Here is a 24938-nt window from a genome sequence, read left to right as displayed (position 1 = left end):
CCATGGGCACCTCCACAGGTGGTTCCTCCTCCTGGTTCCTCAGGCTTCCACCAGATGTGCCGGGACACGCTTGCTCCTTCCACAGGCAGAGGAGGCTTGGGTTCCTCTAGCCAAGCAGCTATAGGGGACGGGGACGAGGATGAGGAGGAGGAGGACGACGACGACATGGACAAGAGGCACGAGGAGCTTGGCCCCTCTCAGCTCCATGACGCTCCCTCGACTCATCCTACACCGCCTCTAGGCACTAGGCGACGCCGTCCGCGTGACCCTTATTGTCGCACCCAATTTTGCAAAGCAAAACCAAGTACTCATATATGTGCGCCCAAGATGTCCAAACACACACATATATCACAAATTGCAGTAGTATCAAAGTAAAGTACTTATTACATCGCATATCTCATCATAAGGTTAAATACAAAGTTTGCTCGAAGGCAATATTATTACAAACACAGCGGAAATAACTAGCCCAACTGCCACAGGGACTCCAACTGGTGTACGCCTTCCTAGTAGTCCTGGACATCCTCCGGAAACTCATCATATCCATTATCTGTTACCCATCCAGGATTTTCATTGGATGTAAAGCAAGTGTAAGCTCACCATGCTTAGCAAGTATAACAAAGGGATATATGAGGCTCAAAAAGGCTTGACACTGTTTGACTGCGGTTCGCAATTTTAGTTGATCAATTTTTAGCAACCTGAATTACTACTTTAATGAACAGTCCCAATTCCCAAGTGGTATTTAAGTATCATCAAGTTTTATCTCAATTCCCAACCATCCATCATCCACAGTAACCACTAATCTCGAAGGATCCAGACCGCTCATATCCGTGAGCACGGCTGTTATAACAGGTTAATTATTTCTGCAGAAATTGTACATCTTTACCCACCGAGCCGTGATTCCCAATGCCAGGGTTCGCGAGACCCACTACACCTCTTCCTAGGAAGTGTGGCAGAGTTTCACTATGAAACCCTTAGCTAGTTGCACTAACAAATCGTAGCTACAAAGGAATGGCACACGTGGGCATCGCAGCACGGTGCACACCCTAACAGAAAAAGGAAAGATACCCTCTTACCCCTTACTGGAGCTACAGACGAGCTAGTACAAACTAGATAATAGGTTAAAGTCAGAGCCATTTGACACTCGGGGTTGTACGGTCCCTCCTGGGTTGCCGCTTCAGGATAAAGTCCTTATGGAGAGGCACTAGAGTACTCAACCCCATACTCTAGCCCCCTATCTGTTGCTAAAAGCTCCATTTTATCACATTGCATATAGTCTTTAAATATGTTTAACAATTACTTCATGTTAAGCGCTGCAGCATCTATCCAAAATGCCTACCCAAAAACCATAGGTAACAAGGATATGTGATACAAGTAATCATCTAGGTAAAGTCCTTAAAGGCAATTCAAATTAAACTCATGCATGAATGTAAGTGGTAGTAGTTCATAGGTAACAAGGGGCCTTTGGTACACTTTCCTTCCTCAAAGTTGTCCTGGGAGTACTGCTGATCCTGCTGGGGGTCCTTAGTCACCTCGAATGGCTCACCCTCTAATCGTGATCCAATCATCAATCAAGCATCATTCTAATCATTACATGCATACAAGATAGAACTCTATTAGAACAGTACACCAAACAGTGAAAACATATGTTGAAAAACTTACAGATCTGTTCTACGCATTTCTACGAACACATGAGCGAAAGAATCACTCAAATCGGACTTAAAACGTGAAAGTTATGCATGAAATAAGATGTAATGGCAATTCTGTAAATAAACTAACCTATTTTCAAATTAAAATAATTAAAAATATAAATTATCACGGTTATAGGACTGCGGGCATTAAATCTGGAAAGTACAGGGGCCTAACCGAATAAAAACAGGACTGAAAAGTAACTATTTTGAATTAAGTTGGACTGCGGGTTGATTCTGATGAAATAGAGGGGCTTTTCTGGAAAATGAGCGCAGCTGACTGGGGTTTGACCGCGGCTGTTGACTGGGCGGCCACGTGGCGGCTGCTGATAGGCGCGGTGCACCACGCAGGCATGGGCGCGCTGACGTGGGCGCTGACGCGGCCACGGTGGACTGAGTCCACGGTCCGCTGTGGACCGAACCGGTACCAGCTGATCTGGACCGTTCCTTGATGATCAGACGGCACAGGGTGAGATCTGAGCGATGGCTCACCGGGGAAGAAAGAAAGGCCGGCGGCGCCATGGCCGGTGCGCCGGGACCTCGGGCTACGGCTCCCTAGGGCGCCAAAACGAGAGCTGAGAGCACGGGAAGGTGGAGGGGCTCACCGTGAGTCGCCGGGAAGGGAACGCGGCGATCGGGACGAGCTCCAGACGCGGTGTCGACGGCGGCGGGGCTCTGGAGAGAGAAAGAGAGCGCGGGTGAGGGCGTAGCCGGGCAAAACAACGCCAAAACGCGAAATGGGGAGTACCTACGGGCGCGGGAAGATCTGGCGGTGCTTCGGGTGGCCTTGGCGTCGGCGTTCGCGCTCGGAAGGGGGGGGGCTCTCACCGGCGGCGGTGGCTCTCGGTAGCGGGCAAGGAATGGGGGAGGAAGAAGGGTCGGCATGGAGATTTATAGGCCGGCCGGCGAGCGGAAATAGGAAGGGAAGCGGGCGGGATTGGTCACCTGCCATGTGCGGGTGACGGCGGTGGCCTTCCATCCGAGCAGCGCTGACGGCGGCCGGAGAAAGGAAAGAACCGGGGAAGAAAAAGGAAGCTCGGGGAAGAAGAAAGGAAAGAAGGAAGGGCGCTGACCGGTGGGGCCGAAGCACAGCGAGAGAGAAAGGGAGAGGGCGAGTGTCGCGGTGAGGCCAAGCAGGCCGCACGGTGCAGTCGCGCGAAGCGGGCCGCAGCGAAGCGTGCGCGCGCGGGGGTGGCCAGCTGGGCCCCGTGCGGTGCGGGCCGGCGCGGGAAAGAAGCAGCGGCCCAAGCGAGCAGGCCGCTGGGACAGGCCAGCGGGAGGAGGAGGGGAAAAGGGCCGGGCTAGCTGGGCCAGAAGGTGTCTTTCTCCTTTTTTTTCAAATCAAATGTTTATCAAATTCTATTTTCTCCATTTTCATTTTTAAGCCAAATTCAAATAAGTTTTGAATACAAATTTCAAATCTTCTAGCCCTACACTCAATCAAAACCCATATGACTCGGCATGAATGCAACAAACAAGTTTCTAAACTTATAGTTTATTTTATTTATTCAATATTTATTATTTGGCCTAAGTTAGGAATACCTAGAAAATGCAATAAATGCTAAGAATTAATTGCTAATTTGTGGTAAAAATTTTGGGTGTTACAAACCTACCCCCCTTAGAATGAATCTCGTCCCTGAGATTTGGATGGTTCAAAGAGATTGGGATAGTCAGTTCTCAGATCTTCCTCTCTTTCCCACGTTGCCTCATCCACTGAGTGTCTGTTCCACTGAACCTTGCACATTCTTATTATTTTGCTCCTTGTGATTCTCTCCGCTGTTTCTAGGATTTTCACTGGATACTCTTTGTATGATAAATCCCCTCGGATATCCAGTTCTTCCAAGGGTAGTTGTTTCTCAGGTACTCTCAAACATTTCTTAAGTTGCGACACATGGAAGACATCATGAACACCTGAGAGCTGCTCTGGTAATTCTAGCTGGTAAGCAACTTCTCCTCTCCTGTTAATGATCTTGAATGGTCCCACATACCTAGGTGATAACTTTCCCTTGGTATGAAATCTCTTTACTCCTTTCATGGGTGAAACTTTGAGATAGACAAAGTCACCGATTTCAAACTCCAAATCTCTTCTTCTCGTGTCCGCATAGCTTTTCTGTCGAGACTGGGCAACCTTTAAGTTTTGTCTTATTGTTTGTACTTGTTTTTTTGCCAGTTGCAAAACATCTAGTCCAAAGACTTGGCTTTCCCCCGTTTGATTCCAAAACAATGGTGTTCTGCACTTTCTGCCATATAATGCCTCAAACGGTGCCATTCTAAGACTCTTTTGGTAGCTATTATTGTAGGAGAATTCGGCATAAGGTAAACTCTTATCCCAACTTGTCCCATATTGCAGAGCACAAGCTCTTAGCATATCCTCTAAGATCTGATTTATCCTTTCGGTCTGTCCATCTGTTTGAGGATGGTAAGCTGAGCTGAAGTTCAACTTCGTATCCATTGACTCATGCAATTTCTGCCAAAAATGTGATGTGAACTGTGTACCCCTATCCGAAACAATCTTCTTTGGTACACCATGTAAACATACAATCCTTTCCATATATAACTCTGCTAACTTTGCACTCGAATAAGTTACCTTGACCAGAATGAAATGGGCCACTTTTGTCAATCGGTCAACAATCACCCAGATAGAGTCAAATCCTTTCTGTGTACGGGGTAATCCAACTATAAAGTCCATTCCAACTTCTTCCCATTTCCACTCGGGTATCTTCATAGGCTGTAGTAAACCTGCTGGCCTCTGATGTTCTGCTTTCACTCTTTGGCACGTGTCACATATAGCCACATGTTCTGCTACGTCTCTCTTTAGTCCATACCACCAGTACCTCTCTTTAAGATCAAGATACATTTTAGTACTTCCTGGGTGTATGGAATAGGCTGAGTCATGGGCTTCCCTCAAGATAGACTCCCTAATAGATTTTACTTCTGGCACACAAATCCTTTTACCGAACCATACTGTCCCTTGATCATCCATATGGAATCCTGGGGCTTTACCAATCACTATACGCTCTGCAATATCCTTGATCCTCTCATCACCCATCTGTCCTTTACGAATCTCTTGTTCCAGAGTGGATTCTACCTCTAACTCCATGGTGTTGGCCACAATACCCAAATTCAAGTATTTGAACTCCTCACACAACTCTTCAGGTAGTTGAGTCGTATAGGACATGTTCACATAACTCCTTCTACTCAAGGCATCTGCTACAACGTTAGCCTTTCCTGGGTGATAGTGAATATCCAAATCATAATCCTTAATTAACTCGAGCCATCTTCGTTGCCTCAGATTCAGATCTGACTGTGTGAATATATACTTTAGACTCTTATGGTCCATATAAATCTCACACTTATGACCAATCAAGTAGTGCCTCCATATCTTAAGAGCATGCACCACAGCTGCCAATTCCAGATCATGAGTCGGATAATTTAGCTCATGTTTTCTTAGCTGTCTAGATGCGTAGGCAACAACTCTGCCTTCTTGCATAAGAACACCTCCTAGACCTTGCCGTGAGGCATCACAATAGATAGAGAAACTTTTGGTGAGATCAGGTAAGATGAGCACTGGAGCAGAAGTCAGTCTCTTCTTCAACTCCTCAAAACTGTCCTGGCATTGTTTAGTCCATACAAATTTGGCATTCTTCTCCAACAACGCAGTCATGGGCTTGGCTAACTTAGAGAATCCCTCGATGAATCTCCTATAATACCCAGCCATACCTAGGAAACTCCGGATCTCACTAACATCCTTAGGTGGCTTCCAACTCAACACATCTCTAACCTTCTTGGGATCTACTGCTACTCCTCCATTAGAGATTATGTGACCAAGGAAAGATACTTCTTTTAACCAGAACTCACATTTGCTGAACTTGGCATAAAGTTGATGTTCTCTAAGCTTTTGCAACACCAATCTCAAATGCCCTTCATGTTCTTCTTCATTCTTAGAATACACTAGTATGTCATCAATAAACACGACGACAAACTTATCAAGGTACTCCATGAATACTTTGTTCATCAAATACATGAAGTAGGCAGGTGCATTAGTCAGACCAAAAGACATAACTGTGAACTCATACAGTCCATAGTGGGTCACAAAGGCGGTCTTGGGGATGTCAGTACGCCTTATCCTCAACTGATGGTATCCAGATCGAAGATCAATCTTGGAAAACACACAAGCCCCTTTCAATTGGTCAAATAGGTCATCAATTCTAGGCAATGGGTACTTGTTCTTAATTGTGACCTCATTAAGTGACCTGTAGTCTATGCACATCCTTTGTGTACCATCCTTCTTTTCTACAAATAGTACTGGTGCACCCCATGGTGATGAACTAGGTTGAACATAACCCTTATCTAGCAATTCCCTTAGTTGTTTCTTAAGTTCTGCTAATTCATTCACTCCCATTCTATAGGGTCTCTTAGCTATGGGTGCAGTTCCAGGTAAAAGTTCAATTATAAACTCGATGTCTCGGTCAGGTGGCATACCTGGCAATTCCTCGGGAAAGACATCCGGATACTCATTTGCTATCCTTATATCTTCTAAAGTTGTGCCCTCCAACTGATTAACCCGACAGATTTCTGTAGCAGACTGAGTTGCCACAAACACCACTTCTTCTCCAGTTGAAGTGATAAGATTCACCGAGCTATTACCACAATTAATAACTGCTTTCTGCAACCTTAGCCAATCCATACCCAAGATGACATCGATACCGGTGGAATTTATGACTACAAGATTTGCTTGAAATTCTACCCCCCTTATGCTGAGACTAGCAGCTAAGCATATCCACTCTGCTTTCATTACCCCACCAGGTGAGCTTACTAACATGTGTTTCTTCATAACACTTACTGGAATACCATGCTTCTTTATGAATGTATATGTTATGAAGGAATGCGAAGCACCAGAATCAAAAAGTACTGTAGCTGAGTTTGAGTTGACCGGAAACGTACCGATCACCACATCCGGTGCCTCCTGAGCTGTTTCAGCAGTAACATGGTTCACCTTTCCCCGAACGTAGTTCTGCTGTGAGTTAGTCTTCTTGGGGCATCTATTAGAGTAATGTCCCGGCTCTCCACAATTGAAGCACTTGTTGTCATTAACTGCATTTGGTGCTTTTGGTGCGCCATTCCTCTGCGGAGCATTGGGGGCATTATTCCTCACTGGTACATTATTGGGTTGCTGCTGGCGCTGAGCTGGTGCCTTGTACTGCTGTTGTTGCTGCTGTGCACGCTGCTGCTGCTGGTTGCGGTTGAGACCTGTCTGACCTTGAAAGCGCTGCTGAGGTTGAGTTTGTTGAGGGTTGGTACGGAAGCGAGAGTTGCTCCCAGATTGCTGTCCTTGAAATTTTCTCTTCTTGTCCTCCATCTGGCGGCGCTTGTTCTCAATCACTAAAGCTTTGTCCACCAGCTGCTGGAAGTTAGCAAAGGTATGGGACAACAGCTGGTACTGGAGACCATCATTCAAGCCCTCCATAAATAGCTCCTGCCTCTTTCCATCCTCGTCTACCTCAGTAGGTGCATACCGTGACAATTGTATAAACTTGTCACGATATTCAGCAACAGTCATGCCCCCCTGCTTAAGAGCCAAGAACTCCTTCTTCTTCAGCTTCATCAGTCCTGCAGGCACGTGATGAGTGCGAAAGGCACTGCGGAACTCAGCCCAAGTGATGGGATTAGCTTCGGTGCGGCCGAAGCGGAATGAGTCCCACCAATCCTGTGCAGCTCCCTGCAACTGTCCAGAAGCATATAAAACTTTCTCCCTATCATCACATTGGGCAATCTCCAGTTGCCTCTCAATGGCACGTAGCCAATCATCAGCTTGGAGTGGATCAGCAGAGTGCTTGAATACAGGTGGGTGTCCTTTTAGAAACTCTCCCCTCTTATCCCTGACATGAGGGGGTGCATTTCCATTCCCTTGCCCCATGTTCTGCATGTTCTGGGCCATCTGCTGAAGCAACTGGGTCTGCATCATCATCAGCTGCTCCATGGAGACTGGGGGTGGTGGTGGCAGTTCCTCGCCTCCCTGGTTGTTTCTCCTGGTGTTCACCATCTGTAGAGGCATCATATAAGTCTCACATGTCCAAGCATATAACTCTTACAAGATACTGGTGTAACAAGAGTAGGTGTAGACAAGGGATATATGTAGGGTATGCAAGAAGATATTTGTTCTAAATTTTTCCAGCGAGTTGGATAGCAGCAGTGCTGTAAAACGAGCATATCTCAGTCTCTGTTTATCATACGATTGCGTAGCATACCTTTCTAGAAAGCTTATGAAATTCTCTACAACTTTCGTTTAGAATACTTCTTCAGATTCCAACATTTACTTAGTCAAATTCAGACGATAAGAAGTACTGTTCCGGAATCCTGACAGCACAGAAACCTCGACTTACAACAGTTGTATCTCACAATTTGTAATAGCTATTGAGGTGATTCCAGAGCCAGAAGAAAGATATTGAAGTCTACTTATCTCCATAAAAATTTCATGACTTTTGAGTATCTAGATTATGAGATATGGACTGATAAAGACAGACTGTTCCGAAAGATACAGAATGGACAGCATGATAAAACAAAACCCAACTATTTATTCATAATATCCCTAAACCTTAACCTTAACTAAATGACCGTGGACATGCCCACAAGTCATCACAATCATATCAAAGATCCAAATCAAACATTATTCATAATGATAAACAACCAACCATGCAACTAACACTTGTCCAACCATTAAAAGAAAGAAACTAAATACTCTCTCGCGTAGCTACGCGTGCTTATTACATATTTTTAAGACTCTCCTACGGGTACGGGTCGATGGTGGTGCTGGTGCTGGGGTCTCCAGACTCTCCTCTGGTCCTCGGGGGTGACTGAGCGGGTACTCCTGAATCTTCCACATCTGGACCTCCCAGCTGTTGCTTCAGTGTAGCATTCTCACGAGCCAGCTGCATGTAGGCCCTCCCCATGACGTCGAGCTCGTCCAGGGCCTGATCCAAGTCAGTGTGGGTCTCAGCCAAGCACAACAGGGTAGGCCTCAGCCTCAGGTTCGCCTCTCCAAGTGGTGTAGCGATGTTGCACGTAGACTGTCCGCTCCGACGGCGGGGAAGATAGCGGTCATCCTCCCAGGCGATGTCGTCGAAGTGACGGTCGCGGTTGACCATCAACGCCTGTCGAGCTGCATCTCTGATGACGGCCGCACGTGTAAGCCGTGTAGTGGTGGCGCGGTGGATGTAGCGCACCCGAGTCCCCTCTCGGATGTACACTTCTGTCTCCCAGAAGCCGGTGTAGTCGGGGTGGGTCCAATGCTCCGTCCTGTACTGAACAGTGCCTCCAGGGTGGTAGCGATGCACAAGTGCGAGAAGCCTAGGGTGGTAGTAGCCATCACCCTCCAAGTCGTAGTGGATCTCCGCAGTCCATCCCTGAGCCAACGGTGCATTGTGATCATCATCATTGTCATCGTCCCCATCGTCTCCACCGTCTCCACCGTCTCCACCGTCTCCACCATTACCATCATCTCCTCCATCAGCATCAGAATCATCAGAACCATCTCCATCGTCGGGGTCACCAGCTCCCTCCTGGCCACCCTGTTCCTGCTCCTCCATAGGATCCTCCTCAGACTCTTCTATCTCAATGGGCTCCTCGAACATAGGCCCCTCTTCTGTTTCTTCGTCCATTGGGTCTTCAAGCACGTCCTCCAGAGGTTCCCCCATGGGCACCTCCACAGGCGGTTCCTCTTCCAGGTTCCTCAGGGCTTCCACAAGATGTGCCGGGACACGCTTGCCCAAAGTGAACCTGGTCCTCCTGGTGGGCATCGAAATGGTCCTCTTGCGCGCGGTCAGCTTGGTACGGGCCATCTATAAGAATGAAAAGGTTGAGTATTAGAACAAAATAATTTTTGGCAATAGATAAAGAACAGAATATAAGCAAAAATTTTATAGCAAATTAAAGTAGTAAAATAAAGATAATGTGATCCTAGAAACGTCCATTTCTAACTAGGTTGTTCGTCCTACAGTCAGTTGTAGCTCTGATACCAATTTGTCGCACCCAATTTTGCAAAGCAAAACCAAGTACTCATATATGTGCGCCCAGGATGTCCAAACACACACATATATCACAAATTGCAGTAGTATCAAAGTAAAGTACTTATTACATCGCATATCTCATCATAAGGTTAAATACAAAGTTTGCTCGAAGGCAATATTATTACAAACACAGCGGAAATAACTAGCCCAACTGCCACAGGGACTCCAACTGGTGTACGCCTTCCTAGTAGTCCTGGACATCCTCCGGAAACTCATCATATCCATTATCTGTTACCCATCCGGGATTTTCATTGGATGTAAAGCAAGTGTAAGCTCACCATGCTTAGCAAGTGTACCAAAGGCCCCTTGTTACCTATGAACTACTACCACTTACATTCATGCATGAGTTTAATTTGAATTGCCTTTAAGGACTTTACCTAGATGATTACTTGTATCACATATCCTTGTTACCTATGGTTTTTGGGTAGGCATTTTGGATAGATGCTGCAGCGCTTAACATGAAGTAATTGTTAAACATATTTAAAGACTATATGCAATGTGATAAAATGGAGCTTTTAGCAACAGATAGGGGGCTAGAGTACGGGGTTGAGTACTCTAGTGCCTCTCCATAAGGACTTTATCCTGAAGCGGCAACCCAGGAGGGACCGTACAACCCCGAGTGTCAAATGGCTCTGACTTTAACCTATTATCTAGTTTGTACTAGCTCGTCTATAGCTCCAGTAAGGGGTAAGAGGGTATCTTTCCTTTTTCTGTTAGGGTGTGCACCGTGCTGCGATGCCCACATGTGCCATTCCTTTGTAGCTACGATTTGTTAGTGCAACTAGCTAAGGGTTTCATAGTGAAACTCTGCCACACTTCCTAGGAAGAGGTGTAGTGGGTCTCGCGAACCCCGGCATTGGGAATCACGGCTCGGTGGGTAAAGATGTACAATTTCTGCAGAAATAATTAACCTGTTATAACAGCCGTGCTCACGGATACGAGCGGTCTGGATCCTTCGAGATTAGTGGTTACTGTGGATGATGGATGGTTGGGAATTGAGATAAAACTTGATGATACTTAAATACCACTTGGGAATTGGGACTGTTCATTAAAGTAGTAATTCAGGTTGCTAAAAATTGATCAACTAAAATTGCGAACCGCAGTCAAACAGTGTCAAGCCTTTTTGAGCCTCATAGATCCCTTTGTTATACTTGCTAAGCATGGTGAGCTTACACTTGCTTTACATCCAATGAAAATCCCGGATGGGTAACAGATAATGGATATGATGAGTTTCCGGAGGATGTCCAGGACTACTAGGAAGGCGTACACCAGTTGGAGTCCCTGTGGCAGTTGGGCTAGTTATTTCCGCTGTGTTTGTAATAATATTGCCTTCGAGCAAACTTTGTATTTAACCTTATGATGAGATATGCGATGTAATAAGTACTTTACTTTGATACTACTGCAATTTGTGATATATGTGTGTGTTTGGACATCCTGGGCGCACATATATGAGTACTTGGTTTTGCTTTGCAAAATTGGGTGCGACACTTATACTCTAGGTACGAGCGCTCTCGGTCACAAGGGTAAGGGCAAGAGTAGGAGGCAGCGAGGGTTGTGGTAGTTGTTAGTATGCACTATTATGGATTTTGTATTTACTTTTCTATAACTATTTAGGACTGTATGGACATTGTGGACTATTTGGACTGTGCATGACATATTATGTTGGTTCTGATGTTCGTTGTGGTTGCATTTTACTCCTTGGATGATTAAATATTTAGAATATATAATGATGTCTCTGTTTGGTTTAATTACCTAAGGCATGTTAGGTTTAGTCGAAGGAAACTCTGTACCCTAGTTAGGTACATGTTCTCATATGCCATTTCATGTGTTTTGTGTGTTGAATTATATAATGCCATACGTCGTTAGGTTTTATTTGCAGCACGTGTTCACATTTCAATACGTCCATAATATTAAGCGGAATATTAAGACCATAAATAATGAAAACAACCACATAATGAAAAGTTCAATACTATGCCACATTAAACAACATAATAATACTAGAAGTACGTGCCAACAGTAGACATAGGGGGCAAATGCACTTTCAAATCCTTAGTCTGAAACATACCGAGTAAGCAACTCATCATCCGAGTACCAGTCCTCTACCACAACTCTATTGCTGTGGCTAGGCTCACCTGTGTTGCTCTGATCTGTCTATCGCCTATAGTAAGTGGCCTTCGCTTCATCTACGGCCGCTGCGGCCTGAGTGAAGAACGATTCGTCATCCTCCTCCGCCTGTAAGCCCACCTCTGCTAGATCGATGAGCTCGATCAGTCTGTCAGTGTCTTCCTCGGTCCCCTCCGCCTATAACCGCGTCTCTACTAGAACGATGAGCTCACTCAGTCTGCCAGTATCGTCCTCAGTCTCCTGCGCCTGCAAGCCCGTCTCTGCTAGAGCAATGAGCTCATTCAGTCTGCCAATGTCGTCCTCATCCTCATCCTCCTCATTAGACAACACAATCGGTGATTGAACGGTGCGACCAACTCACGATCTATGCTCATCTAACTTCTTTTCCTCATACCTTGCACGAGCCACCTCTGTGGCATGTTCCTCGCTGCAACCAATCTCTTCATGTATAAAATGCAATCAGTTAGCAACGCGATTATATTACATTTAAAATCAGGCAACAAAATAAAATGCTTTCAAGCACTCACTGGCACATAATGCAACAACATGCTCGTTCAAGACTTGCATCTATACTCTTATCTCCTCCCTTGCCTCATTCCTTGCCCTCTCCTCCTCTAACGTCATCCGTCTCTTCAATCCCCATTTGTTAAGCCCAACATCGATCGGATTATAAATACCGCGTTGTCTTTTCTCATGCATCTTTTCTTTGTAATGTTTAACGAATAGGTTGACGTAGTCAGGTCCATATCCCCTCTTCCGTGCAAATTACTTACCTCTTCTTTAGTTCATCTAAGAACTTAGCTTGACCATCGTAACATTCCCACCTGCATTTCCTAGTGCTCTGTTCAAACGAAAAATTATATCATATATGTCTTAGCAAAAGAAACAAAATACGATTTCATGTTTACCACAAAAATAACCAACCTCATCGTACTCAACCATATGGCCGCAATAATGGCCTATTCCAAGCTCCGAAGGGACTAGGCCATAGTTGGATTTAACACCACATTCGCACATGACAGGAGGTGCTTTGTAAATTACCCTTTCTTTCTTCTTTTCCTTAACCTTTCGCGGTTCTTCCGGCCATTGGTTCTTAGGACCATACAACCACTCCTTCAAAATGACACTTCGCCATTGAAAACACATAAATAAGTAGACATTAGTACATGAACACATATAGCTCAACATTTCAACATATACACTTTGCACTTACTTCATGCTTGTTTGGACACACAAACTCCAATGTATTCTCAGGGTTTATTACAGCTCGATCTCCACAATCGCACAGATGAGGTTCCTCGAGTCGTCTAACTGCGGCTAGGTGCTTCTCCTTAGTCGTCATTGGCGAAGGGTTAGGGGGGGTGGAACCCACCGCTTGAAGTGCTCACATGGATGTCTTCCTCTAAACCAATCGTCGAAAAGGAGGTACCTAGGATCAAACTTGTCTGCACCGTCGATCCACTGAAAAAAAGGCACCTCTCATGGTCCTACACAACGAGATTCCAACAAAATATTAGTAGCATACTTACACAAATAAAGAAAAAGGATAGTGAAAATAATTTCTTACATTAAAACGACTATATGTGTAGAAGCAACGCGCCGCTGTGTCCGGATGTTTCGATTGAAAAACATGGGTCGGGAAACCACAGTCACAGTTAGGGACAGGGAGGTCAGGAGGGACGGGGGCGTCTTTGCTAGACGCGTCAGGGTATAATTCTCAAGGACGACCCCGTTTTCGCTAAAACTCCTCCCGAAACATTTCTGGCATCTAACAAAACGGATGTAATTTAACATACAAAAATCAAAACATCACAAATAAATGTCAATGCGAACCATAACTACAATACAACCAATTTCATTCTAAGAACCGAAAGCAATTAACATTTTTCCATTTAATGCACAACAATGAACCCATAACATAACTACATGCGCCTAGGTTTACTAACTTTTCCACGCCTTGTCATCATCCTACGGTTGTATAATATATATATTGAGGGATAGAATGAAACCCTAAGTAATGACGATTCTTAAGTTCAAAAATCCAACTAATATATACCGAATCAATGCGAAAAAAACTAGAAGGGGAGCGAGGATACCTTGCTCTCGAAGATCTACGGATCAAATCAAAGTTTCCAAGGTCCAATATGCCGATTCGTGAGGTAGGGTGAAGTGGGGAGAGAAAAACCCAAGAGGGAGGAGAAAGAAGAGGAAGACCGCTTGAGCAGGAAGGTTGGGGCGGGGTTAAAATAAAGGCTTGGCGCCAGGGTGACTGGCGCCGAGCTTTCTGCCATGTCACCTTCCACGTTCGCTTCGAGCCTAGGAGCTCGGCGCCAGGGACGCTGGCGCCGAGACGTGTTATCTCGGCGCTAGTATCGATGGCGCCGAGCTAAGGATCCAGATTCTAAAATCTTTCCTTCAGAGGTCTATTTGTGAGAAACTTAAAAAAATAAGGCTAAAAAGTAAAAAATTTGGTCCCCGCGACCCGTCGTCCTCTGTCCACGCTTCTGCCCCAGCGGGCGAGTCGAGTCGGGCAAGGTGGTGCGACCACAGTAGAATACAATACGATACGACCCCTGCTGTACTGTATCCGAAACGGTGGTCATTGGTTCCTGTTCCCAGGCCAGGACCCAGATCAGAATCGGATCGGAGGCAACCGATCATGAGATGTCTGTAAATACATGGAGTCGAATAGGCGGCAACAGCAGTTTTCCCTTCGCGAAGAAAAAGGGGATGGGGAAGGTGAGGCTGATAGTTTTCCTCGCAATGCAAGATGCGCCTCCTAACCAGGCCCATCGGAAAACGTAGGAATCGGGCGTTTTCGCTAGGCCAGGCCGGCGCAAGTGCCGAGCTTCTTGCCATGTCACCTTCCACGTTCGCTTCAAGCTCAGGAGCTCGACGCCAGGGACGCTGGCGCCGAGACGTGTTTGTTAGTCACTTTGGACCATCTAGGTGTAGATCAGTGGGGTGAGTTCTTTTCTATTTGGGATAATCAGTGACTTTGAGATTCAGAGGGAGTAGATAACAGAGAGAGAGAGGGAGATGTAGGAGCATCTGACCATCGGAGGAGCTCCCTGCCTTCACTGGTTCGTTGGTGAAGCTCTGCACTAGGCAGCGACGGTCGGAGTAGCGGTGGAGACCGGCGGTGGTGGTGGAGGCAGTGGCGCTTCCCGCCGCTGGCAGTGCCACCCTCTGGATCGGATTAGGGTTAGGACAGTGGGGCTGTGGCGGCGGTGAACCTCGTGAATAGAGCCGTTTGCCCCACCTCCTCTTTATAGGCACTGTGCGACGGGGGCCCACTAGCCACTAGATGGCTAGATGTCCCCGATCAGGACGCGGTCAAGGGGTCCGTCTCGACCGTTGGGTCAAAACGGATGAGATCAATTCTAACATTCTCCCCCTTGATCTCAACTCATATTTTAACTTTAAACTTTGACTTTAATCACTTTTACTTTTATTTGTTCCATCACAGATTAGTGCATAGAGCATGCTTCATCGTCACGGTCAATCGCCGATAGACTTAACAGCTACAATACACATCTCTCTTCTGAAACAGATTCTTTAACTTTGGGCCCTTTATTGTCCGGAAATCATAGGCTATACCATAAACCCATGTCGACTGTGTGTTCTCTAAACACACTGGGTGGTAAGCCTTTTGTACGCGGATCCACAACACTTGCTTGTTGCTTTTATGTTCAATACTTTTAGTATGATTCCAGACTTTCTCCTTCACAACGTATAACTTTAACGTCAATGTGTTTGGCAGCACATTTGACCCGTTGTTATAGGAGCGAACTACTTAAATGGTTATTGCTGTTGTATACCATTATCAATTCCGGGTGTAAGTTTTTTTAACCACTTCGCCTGTCCTTTAAGCCTCATATCAAGCTATACTGTGGGTATGTATCTTTGATGACACCACAACTGTTTCTTTGGAGCTTTTCCACAATAAAACTCCAACTGCGAGTGTTAGCTACTATGTGGGTTTCACTAAACGTCTCACCAAAATTTAACATTTTGTACCCACAACTATTTGAGAGTACTTATTCTTTCTTACTCACCATGAGGCCTATAAATCTTTGCACAATTGCAAAACATTCTCAACTCCATTCCAGTGATCTATATCTGGACTGGACTTCTGCCAAAATATCCTGGATACATGAACTATGTCAGGGTAAGTTCTTGCTTATAAGCATTCATTAAGCTTCCAACAGCTGAAGCATATAGGACGTCCTTTTGATCGATCTCACATTCGTTCTTGGAACACTGAAAGTTCCGAAAACTATTACCCTTTACTATAGAAACAGGCGCAAGTTTACTCACATATATACTTTATTTCTTTAGAATCTTCTCTAAGTATACACTTGAGATAGTTCTAATACCCCTTTTTCTTTTGTCTTGGTAAGTTCCAATTTCTAGAGCGAATGACGCTTTACCAAGATCATTCTCTTGAAACTTGAGGACAAGAACTTCTTCTTCTCCAACAGTAGATTAACACCACTACTAGCGAGTAAGGTGCTACCCACATGCAGGATTAGGAAAATAAATTTCTCATGTTTAATCTTTGCATAAATACAATTGACCTCTACATTCTCTTTAAAACCCAAACTTTCTTATTGTACTGTCAAACTTCAAGAACCACTGTCTTGAAGCTTGCTTTAATCCATAAATGGATTTCTTTAGGCAACATCCCTTTACGTTCTTTTCCTTCCACGACAAAACCTTTTGAGTTATGCCATGTAAACATTTCCATACAAATCCTCGTTGAGGAATGTGCCTTTACATCCTTCTGATGTAACTGTAAATCGTAATGTGCCACTAATACCATTATGATTCTAAAAGAATCCTTGCATGCCCATTATAATCTATTCCTTCTCTTTATGTAAATCATTTCACCACAAGTGGCGCTTTATAGCTTTCCATATTCTCTTTGGATATCTTTCTATATTCCCTTTGGAGTCACTTTGTCTTGTAGACCCATTATAGCCTACTGTTTTGGCTCCATTAGGAATTTCTTCCTAGTCCCAAACATCGTTGGTATTTATCGATTTCATTTCATCTTCCTTTACTTCTTGCCATTTAGATGAGTGAACGCCCTCTCATGGCTTTTCAAATGAGGTGGAATTATCCTCCATTTGAATTTCTTTCTTATTCTTTGAGACCTTCTGGGGCCTCGTGGCACTTCTTTCGTATGGGGCTATTGTTGCTCTTTATTGCCAAAAGGCAAATGTTCTATAGCCTCCCGTATCATAAGATCCTTGTTTACTTATTCATTTTTTTAAGAGCTAACATCAGGTGTTGTATATGTCATACAACATCAACATGTATTAAGCAATTTATTGCTCTAAACACTGTAGTGGATATGTAATCCCACTTCTATTCAAGCTTTAGGTATCTACATACCATGCTCCCCCAGATTACTCCATCTTCTGTAAAGATGGTGTATCTTCAAATTTCTTATTTTGGGTTTAATCTGTCAAAAAACTCATACGGCGCGTTTAGCACCGCCTTGATGACTCTGAACTCGTCCAGTATGAATACTAGCCGACTATGCTATCTTCCCATCGGAACTATAAAAAGTCCAGGAATTTAGCTATTTCTTTACTTTAGGGGTATCGTTATTATGACCGTCTTACTTCCTCAACGATCACATTCATCTTTTATAGATCACTTTTACCTTCAATGCATAGTATGCATTGCATTATCTGAAGTATGGGGAAGTATCTTTCTTAATCTTACATTTCTCCCCCTCGAAATGTGGTATGAACTTTTCTACCACAATTTCGAAACATTCAGAACTCTTGTGAATGAGGAAACTTTGATTACTTACTTCATCCACATGATTACATCATGCAAACAAAAAATTCGTATGGGAGTATATTTTCCTCATTACACTTCAAAACTCAACATAGTCTATTATTATCAATACTTCTGCAAGTCACACTTGCATATCATTCTTATCTCTTGGTTCACATGCAACATTCTTTTGTTCTCAAACTCGTTGAGTACTTATGGCCATGACACAATCAGAGTGTACGGTCAATACTATGATAGCATAAAAGCTACCTCAAACTTCTCTCCATGTGCGGGATACACTTAGAGCACATGAGTCATCACATCCTTCTCCCGCCATGCGGGATAAGTACTTTGCTAAACTCTCCCGCCATGCAGGATTGGTTAACATATGTACTATGCCAACTTTATCCCGCCATGCGGGTATTTTCTCAAACTTTTCCCGCCATGCGGGTACTATCATAAACTTTTTCCAGCCATGCGAGACATTCCTTTGAACGGACATAATTGCCAGTATTGGCTCGTGTTCGGTCATCAAATTCAGAAATAAATCCGAATATTCTTTTAACACACATGTTTAATCCAATGTTAGTCAAATTAAACATGTATATGACTTTTACAACTCTCATAAGTGAAACTGAAAATAAATTCTTCTCCACAGAGAGTACATAAAAGACATTTCTCAATGAAAACTCTCATTGATCTATCTCTTTTCTTGGATCAATATCCTAGAATTCTTTTCTTTTGAAGTCATTCTTTAAAGAGAACGCAGTCCCTTAACCAATGGCATTCTTTCGTACATAACTTGCCCTTAGGCATTTCATCATCTGAGTCACAAGTACCCAGCTCATTTCTCTTTCTGCCTTCAAGAATGAAAGCATGGAGGTCTTTTGTCTGAAAAATATTCAACAATAATGCTCATTAAACTTTGAAAACTTTATGTTCTATTCTATATCACCGTTGGGCAGAAATAGAATAAAACATCATTCTTCTACATTAATTCCACATCACCGTTGGGCAGAAATGGAATTAACGTATAGAAATTCAATAATCTTGAAAACATAGTACTGCTCCTCAAAATTAAATTCTCTCATTGGTTCGAATTTAATTAGAAGACAATCAACTTCTTTGCAGCGGAAACATGAAAATATATTTCTCTATTTTAAGAGCATTCCTTGATCTTTATATTTTCTCTGAAAAATTGGTCACTTTGATGCAAAATTCATCAGAGATTTAAACTTTAAACATAAAACTCATATAGTTGTAATATTGTTATCATCAACGTTGGTCAGAAAATAACAATACCATAATTTAACTTTAAGCTTAAATTCATAAATGAACTTATAATATTGTTATCATCAACGTTGGTCAGAAAATAATAATATTATAATTCATTTTATCTATAAACCGACTATTCCTCCAATTAAAAAAAAATTCTTCTCTTTGGTTCTAATTTTAACTGGAGGATAAACTTTTCATCATTTACTGAATAACTATAACTGTTCATCAAATTAGAAGACAATAAACCTTTAACTTTGCAGCGGAAACATCAACTTAATTGAGTGAATTTTACCCACAGTAAAATTCTCTTTTCTAATTTTCTTTGAGCCATTATTCATTTTCTAGGAGATAAAATTTTACTGGAAAATGAAAAATGAAAATGGCTTAAACTTTACTGCATTGTGGCCCAACCAACAAAATGGCCCGGCCCAACTCGGCACGCGCGCGCGCGCAGCCACCCAGGCCGCAACGTGGGCCTGGGCCGGCAAAACGCCGCGACTCGCTCGCCCGCCTAGGCCGCTGATTGGCCCACACAATCCCCACCGTTCGCGCCGATCCTACGACTGAGCATCGATCTCGGAGGAACAAAACTCCCACCGGCCGCGGCGTCCCTCAACCCTAGCTTCATTCTTTCCCTCCCCTTCTCTCTCATCCGCGCCGAGTGCAGCCAGCAGCTGCGCATGGCGTCCAGAGGAGGACTTGAAGGTGACAGCGCCGCCGCGGCACCTCTCGCCAGCGCGCGCGGCACCGTCGAGGAGAGCCACGGTGGTGCCCTTTGCGGACCGAGCCCGCGCGGTGGCGTGGCACGGCCGTCTTCCCGCACGCCGGCGAGGGCCGACGACGCGGTCGGCCCAGGTAGGACCCTTGTTCGTTCTCACCTTTTCTGGGATTTGGGGATTCTAGGGTTAGGGTTTCGGCAAGTTAGGGTTAGGGCCGATTCGATTCACTGTTCTTTAGGGTTAGGGTTCTTTAGGGTACTCCGAATCGAATTCGAATCCCCTTCTTTCTTTTCTTTCTATTACCCGATTAGGGTTTAGGGTTCGATGAACCCTCTATATTTCTTTTCTTTCGATCCGAACCGGATCTAACTCATCTCTTCCCGCGCGTCAGCAAAACGGCAGCGGGTGCTCCATCCCGCGTGAGGCGGTAATGACGGCGGTGGGGAAAACTTCTCCGGACCGTCCAATTTGTTTAGGGTTTCATTTTCTCCGAACCGAAGTTCGTCGGGTTTAGGGTTCGGATCAAGCGGTCTTGAAACCGAGCCCCTTCCGTCTTCACCCACTAGGGTTAGAGTCTGTTCTTTGTTGAAACCGTGTTTCAATCTCATCCCCGATCCAGATCTACATACTAAAGAACCTTCTCTGATACCATTGTTAGTCACTTTGGACCATCTAGGTGTAGATCAGTGGGGTGAGTTCTTTTCTATTTGGGATAATCAGTGACTTTGAGATTCAGAGGGAGTAGATAACAGAGAGAGAGGGAGATGTAGGAGCATCTGACCATCGGAGGAGCTCCCTGCCTTCACTGGTTCGTTGGTGAAGCTCTGCACTAGGCAGCGACGGTCGGAGTAGCGGTGGAGACCGGCGGTGGTGGTGGAGGCAGTGGCGCTTCCCGCCGCTGGCAGTGCCACCCTCTGGATCGGATTAGGGTTAGGACAGTGGGGCTGTGGCGGCGGTGAACCTCGTGAACAGAGCCGTTTGCCCCACCTCCTCTTTATAGGCACTGTGCGACGGGGGCCCACTAGCCACTAGATGGCTAGACGTCCCCGATCAGGACGCGGTCAAGGGGTCCGTCTCGACCGTTGGGTCAAAACGGATGAGATCAATTCTAACAGTGTTATCTCGGCGCCGAGCTAAGGGTCTAGATTCTGAAATCTTTCCTCCAGAGATCTATTTGTGAGAAACTTAAAAAAAAGCTAAAAAGTAAAAAATTCGGACCCCGCGACCCGTCGTCCTCTGTCCACGCTTCTGCCCCAGCGGGCGAGTCGAGTCAGGCAAGGTGGCGCGACCGCAGCAGAATACAATACGATACGACCCCTGCTGTACTGTATCCGAAACGGTGGTCGTTGGTTCCTGTTCCCAGGCCAGGACCCAGAAACCGATCATGAGATGTCTGTATATATATAAATACATGCCGTTGTTTCCTTTTTGATTGATTGGATTGGAAAATAATACGGATCATGTTTCGGGGTGTGCTCTCGGCGCTTGCCAACATGTGGATGTGGTGGTTTCCTCCTTTCCGCCGCCGGCTCTCCTCGTCCCCCGACGCAGCAGCATTGTCAGTCGACGACGAGGTGACCCAACACAACAACAACCCAGCAACAGGCCTTCGATTCACCGATCTTCCACCGGTATTGTATATACACACTATTATTTCATATTCAATCAACTGAATATATGTATGTACTAATGAGAGAGAGAAAAAAAACTTGCATGCATGCAGGACATTTTGTACACGATCGTGTCGAAGCTGCCGGCAAAAGAAATTGCAAGAAGTAGCGTCCTGTCAAGCGAGTGGAGGCGATGCATGCGTCTGTGGTCAGCGTGCCCCAGGCTAACCTTCCATGCTGTGTCGATATGCAAATGCGAGAGGTACGAGCTGAGCGAAACCACCCAGGTGGCGAGATTTATCCCTCACGTCAACGGCGTCTTGCAGAAACACCGTAGCCGCTGCAAAGTCGTGGAAACGCTTGAGGTCAGAACCGATTTCGTCGGCGGCGCCCACGGCCTGCTAGCTCATCACATCCACATGTGGGTGGAATTTGCCGTCTCGTCGTCGCGGACCAAGAACCTATCCCTGGATCTCAAGCCCGAAACCTGGTGGGAGCACGATGGATTGTCTACCCCGAAAGCAGGATCTGTACGTGTTTCCTTTCCAGCAGCTGCTTTCAGTTTCAGACAACAACTGGGGAAGCAGCCTGCAGCAGCTGCACCTTAGCTTTGTATCTTTCAGACCACCGTCGCAGTTCAAAGGCTTCCCGAATCTGAGGAAGCTTCGTCTGGAGGTGCTGCATATGGCCAGGGAGGATCTTGAGCACCTGCTGTCCCGTTGCGCCAGCAAGATCCAGTGGCTTCACATAGACAGATGCGTCGTCGACGATCAACTCACGCTGGCGACTCCACTGCCTAGTCTGCTCTACCTCAATGTTGAATATGGGCTCGTCACCAAGATAGACATCAATGCTGCCAATCTAGCTACCTTTGAGTACACCGGACGCTTGGTACCTATCCGTCTTGTCCATTCGTTGAACCTGCAAAGTGCAAATCTTGACTTGCTCAAGGCGGTTTTTGAGCATGCGCTCATATCCCTTGTCAATGGTATTCCAAGCGTGCAGAGCCTCACCTCCGATTTGAGGCCTGGTTTGAAATATCTAGAGGTACCGTACTGTTCCTAACTATTTCATTCATGTTTTATTTCAAATCACAATCAATAATAATGTAATAACCTAGCTTCAAACAATTAATTAATTTTCTGTGTTTCAATTCTCACTCTCTCAGAAGCAATGGTCGTGGGATCGCCCGTTAAAAAGGTTTTCCAATCTCCGGCATTTACAGTTGCTAATTCGATATTTCCACTACGAGGTTGACAAGCTTCTTTATTCATCGGTTTCATTCCTGAGAGCCGCACCGTTTATTGAAAAGCTGGAGGTCCATGTAAGTCCCATCCATGTTAGTACATTATATATATTTTTCAATGTTTCGTAATTTTCCAATTCATTCAAGTGTTACGTATTATTCGTCCTCTTATTATTACTACTGATACCCAGCTAGGGGGCGAAGCTGTTCCATATATAACTAGGGGTTCAAATGCACTCCTCAAAAAAATTAAAAAAATGGTGATTATATTATGTATATAGCTAAAATTTCACCAAGTCTATCTATATGCACCCACAGCAAGGTTCTTGTCTTAATTTGTTCATGATTTACTCTTTTTGCAGTTTGCTGGCTTCAATCTATGGTTTGCACAAGGGGGTCCAAGCCGAAAAGACCTTGGGCAATGTAAATGCAAATATAATCATTTGAAGAACGTATGGATCTCAGGATTCAGAGCAACAAGAGGGCAACTCGAATTTCTTCTCCATATCATTGAAAATGCGGATGCACTGGAGGTTCTTAGAGTAGAAATTGGTCAATATCCACCATTTAATTACCGGCGATATGGAGGCGGTGAACCACCCGTCCAGGAAGCTAAACAAATTGCTAGAACCACCATCAGTACAGTACTCCCGCAGCATGTCACGTTTGATATTGTCTAGATAGATCATCTTCTCGTATAAGGTAGGGGGACAGCCGGACATGTGAAACCGTTACTTCGCGTGGTTTTTGCATGCATTGGGCCCTCCAATATAGCCGTACAATAAACTCATGTATAATAATATGTTTACATCGTCATGCTCAAGCGTGAGTGCGTTGTACGTAAACTGTGTAAACCGTAAACTATTTCTTCTTCTCAGTGTAAAAATATGCAGTTCTACTTCATATCTCTTTCTAAAAAGAGAGAGAGGTTTAGAGCCTTGCATAAGTTTTTTTAATAATCATATAAATGGCGGTGGAACTTGAACTAAATTGCACACCAATCCACTCTAACACATGTGGATTGGGGTGAATCCGACAACATCCAAACAAGACCTCCGTGGGAGGCGAGGGAAAAAGAAAATGGCCCGGGGAGGCAGGATCGGTAGCCTTCGTGATGTTGGTCCTTTTTTCCAAGATTTGTGGTTTCCTTAATTACTTCCTCCGTCCTATTATATAAGGCGTAATCACTTTTTATTCAAGTCCCATGAAATAAGGCGTCCTCTCTCTATACGCACGTATATTGGTGCAATAGTACTAGTGTTGAGAGAGAATTAAATATATTTCTTGGTCTTTGAACCGAGGTGGTTACGTCTTATATACTATACTAGGATGGAGGGAGTATTTCATGACCTGATTATATACATTCTATCGCTATAGCATTTCCTTCTAAAAAAAGTCAGGCGAGTGTTTATCGCCTGACCCCCTTACATGACCGGAGAAAACTAATTAAGGAAAGGCTTCACCACGGCCGGGCAGAGTGAAGCGGGGCGACGCACGTCGCATGTCCGTGTAGATCACCGTGTCGGCGCCTCTGCGGTCAGGCACTACCGGCTGGGTTCCCCACGGGAAGCTCGTCCAACGTCATCCATGGCAAGAACGTGGACCTACTCAACACCTTTGTCATCGTGGGGCATGGTTACCCGGGGATGAAGGCGAGTTCTTCATCGACCTCTTCTCCGACTGGACTAAGGTACGCGCGTGGCGTCACTACGTACCAATCAGAGAGCTTGACATATGAATTTTTCTCATTCAGCATTGACGTGATTGGTTGATTCAATCTCCTCAGTGGCCATCCGCCATCCTCGTATATAAACGTATAGGAGGTCACGAATTCGTGTGAGGCTGAAGGCGGAGCGGCGCGTGCGGGCGTGCTGGCGGCACTACGGCGCACGCGCGGGGCTGAACTGGCGTTGTAGCAGCACGTGCTCCAGTGGCGCAGGCAGGCGCCCCACCTCGTCTGCCCTGTTCATCGGCAAGACCCTAGATCGGCGCCACGGGGCTTGGGCTCAGCCAAATTTGGGCTCCATGTGGTGGTACTTGTGTTTGAGTGTGGTTGGTTGTGCCGGTCTTCGGCGTGTTCGTTTTAGCTAAAACGATCATGGATTATAAGCCAGAAGTACTGCTGACTGGTTTAGTGTGAGAGAAAAATACCGTTCTTGCTTATAACCCACGATCGTTTACGACCAAGCGCACAGGCTGCTTGTGCCTCGGTAGTCGGTGGTCGGGGTGCGGCGTAGGCGAGGCTGGTGGGCTGGGGATGCCTCGTTCCATCCCGGGGCTTCCTGCGGTGGTCGGCGCTGGTCAGGATGTCAGCGGTCCTCGTCGACTAGTGTTGCATCGTGTTGGCGGTGCTTGTTTGTTGCAGCAGCGACAGCTTGTCCACGGCGGCTCTCTTTAGTCGTGGCCACGGCGATTGG

General features: G+C 45.3%; 1 protein-coding gene across 1 annotated transcript; it reads left to right on the top strand.

Moving 5' to 3' along the window:
- Positions 1–21776: 21776 nt before the first annotated feature.
- On the top strand, positions 21777–23201 carry LOC136533742 (uncharacterized). Its single transcript, XM_066526283.1, has 3 exons — positions 21777–22322; positions 22501–22599; positions 22884–23201. Exons 1-3 carry the CDS (start codon positions 21777–21779, stop codon positions 23199–23201), a joined length of 963 nt encoding a protein of 320 aa, XP_066382380.1.
- Positions 23202–24938: the final 1737 nt, after the last annotated feature.

This window comes from Miscanthus floridulus, unplaced genomic scaffold, assembly GCF_019320115.1.
Source record: "Miscanthus floridulus cultivar M001 unplaced genomic scaffold, ASM1932011v1 os_1157_2_3, whole genome shotgun sequence".
NCBI lineage: Eukaryota > Viridiplantae > Streptophyta > Magnoliopsida > Poales > Poaceae > Miscanthus > Miscanthus floridulus.
The sequence above is the reverse complement of the archived record's forward strand: the minus strand, read 5'-3'. Positions and strand labels throughout refer to the sequence as shown.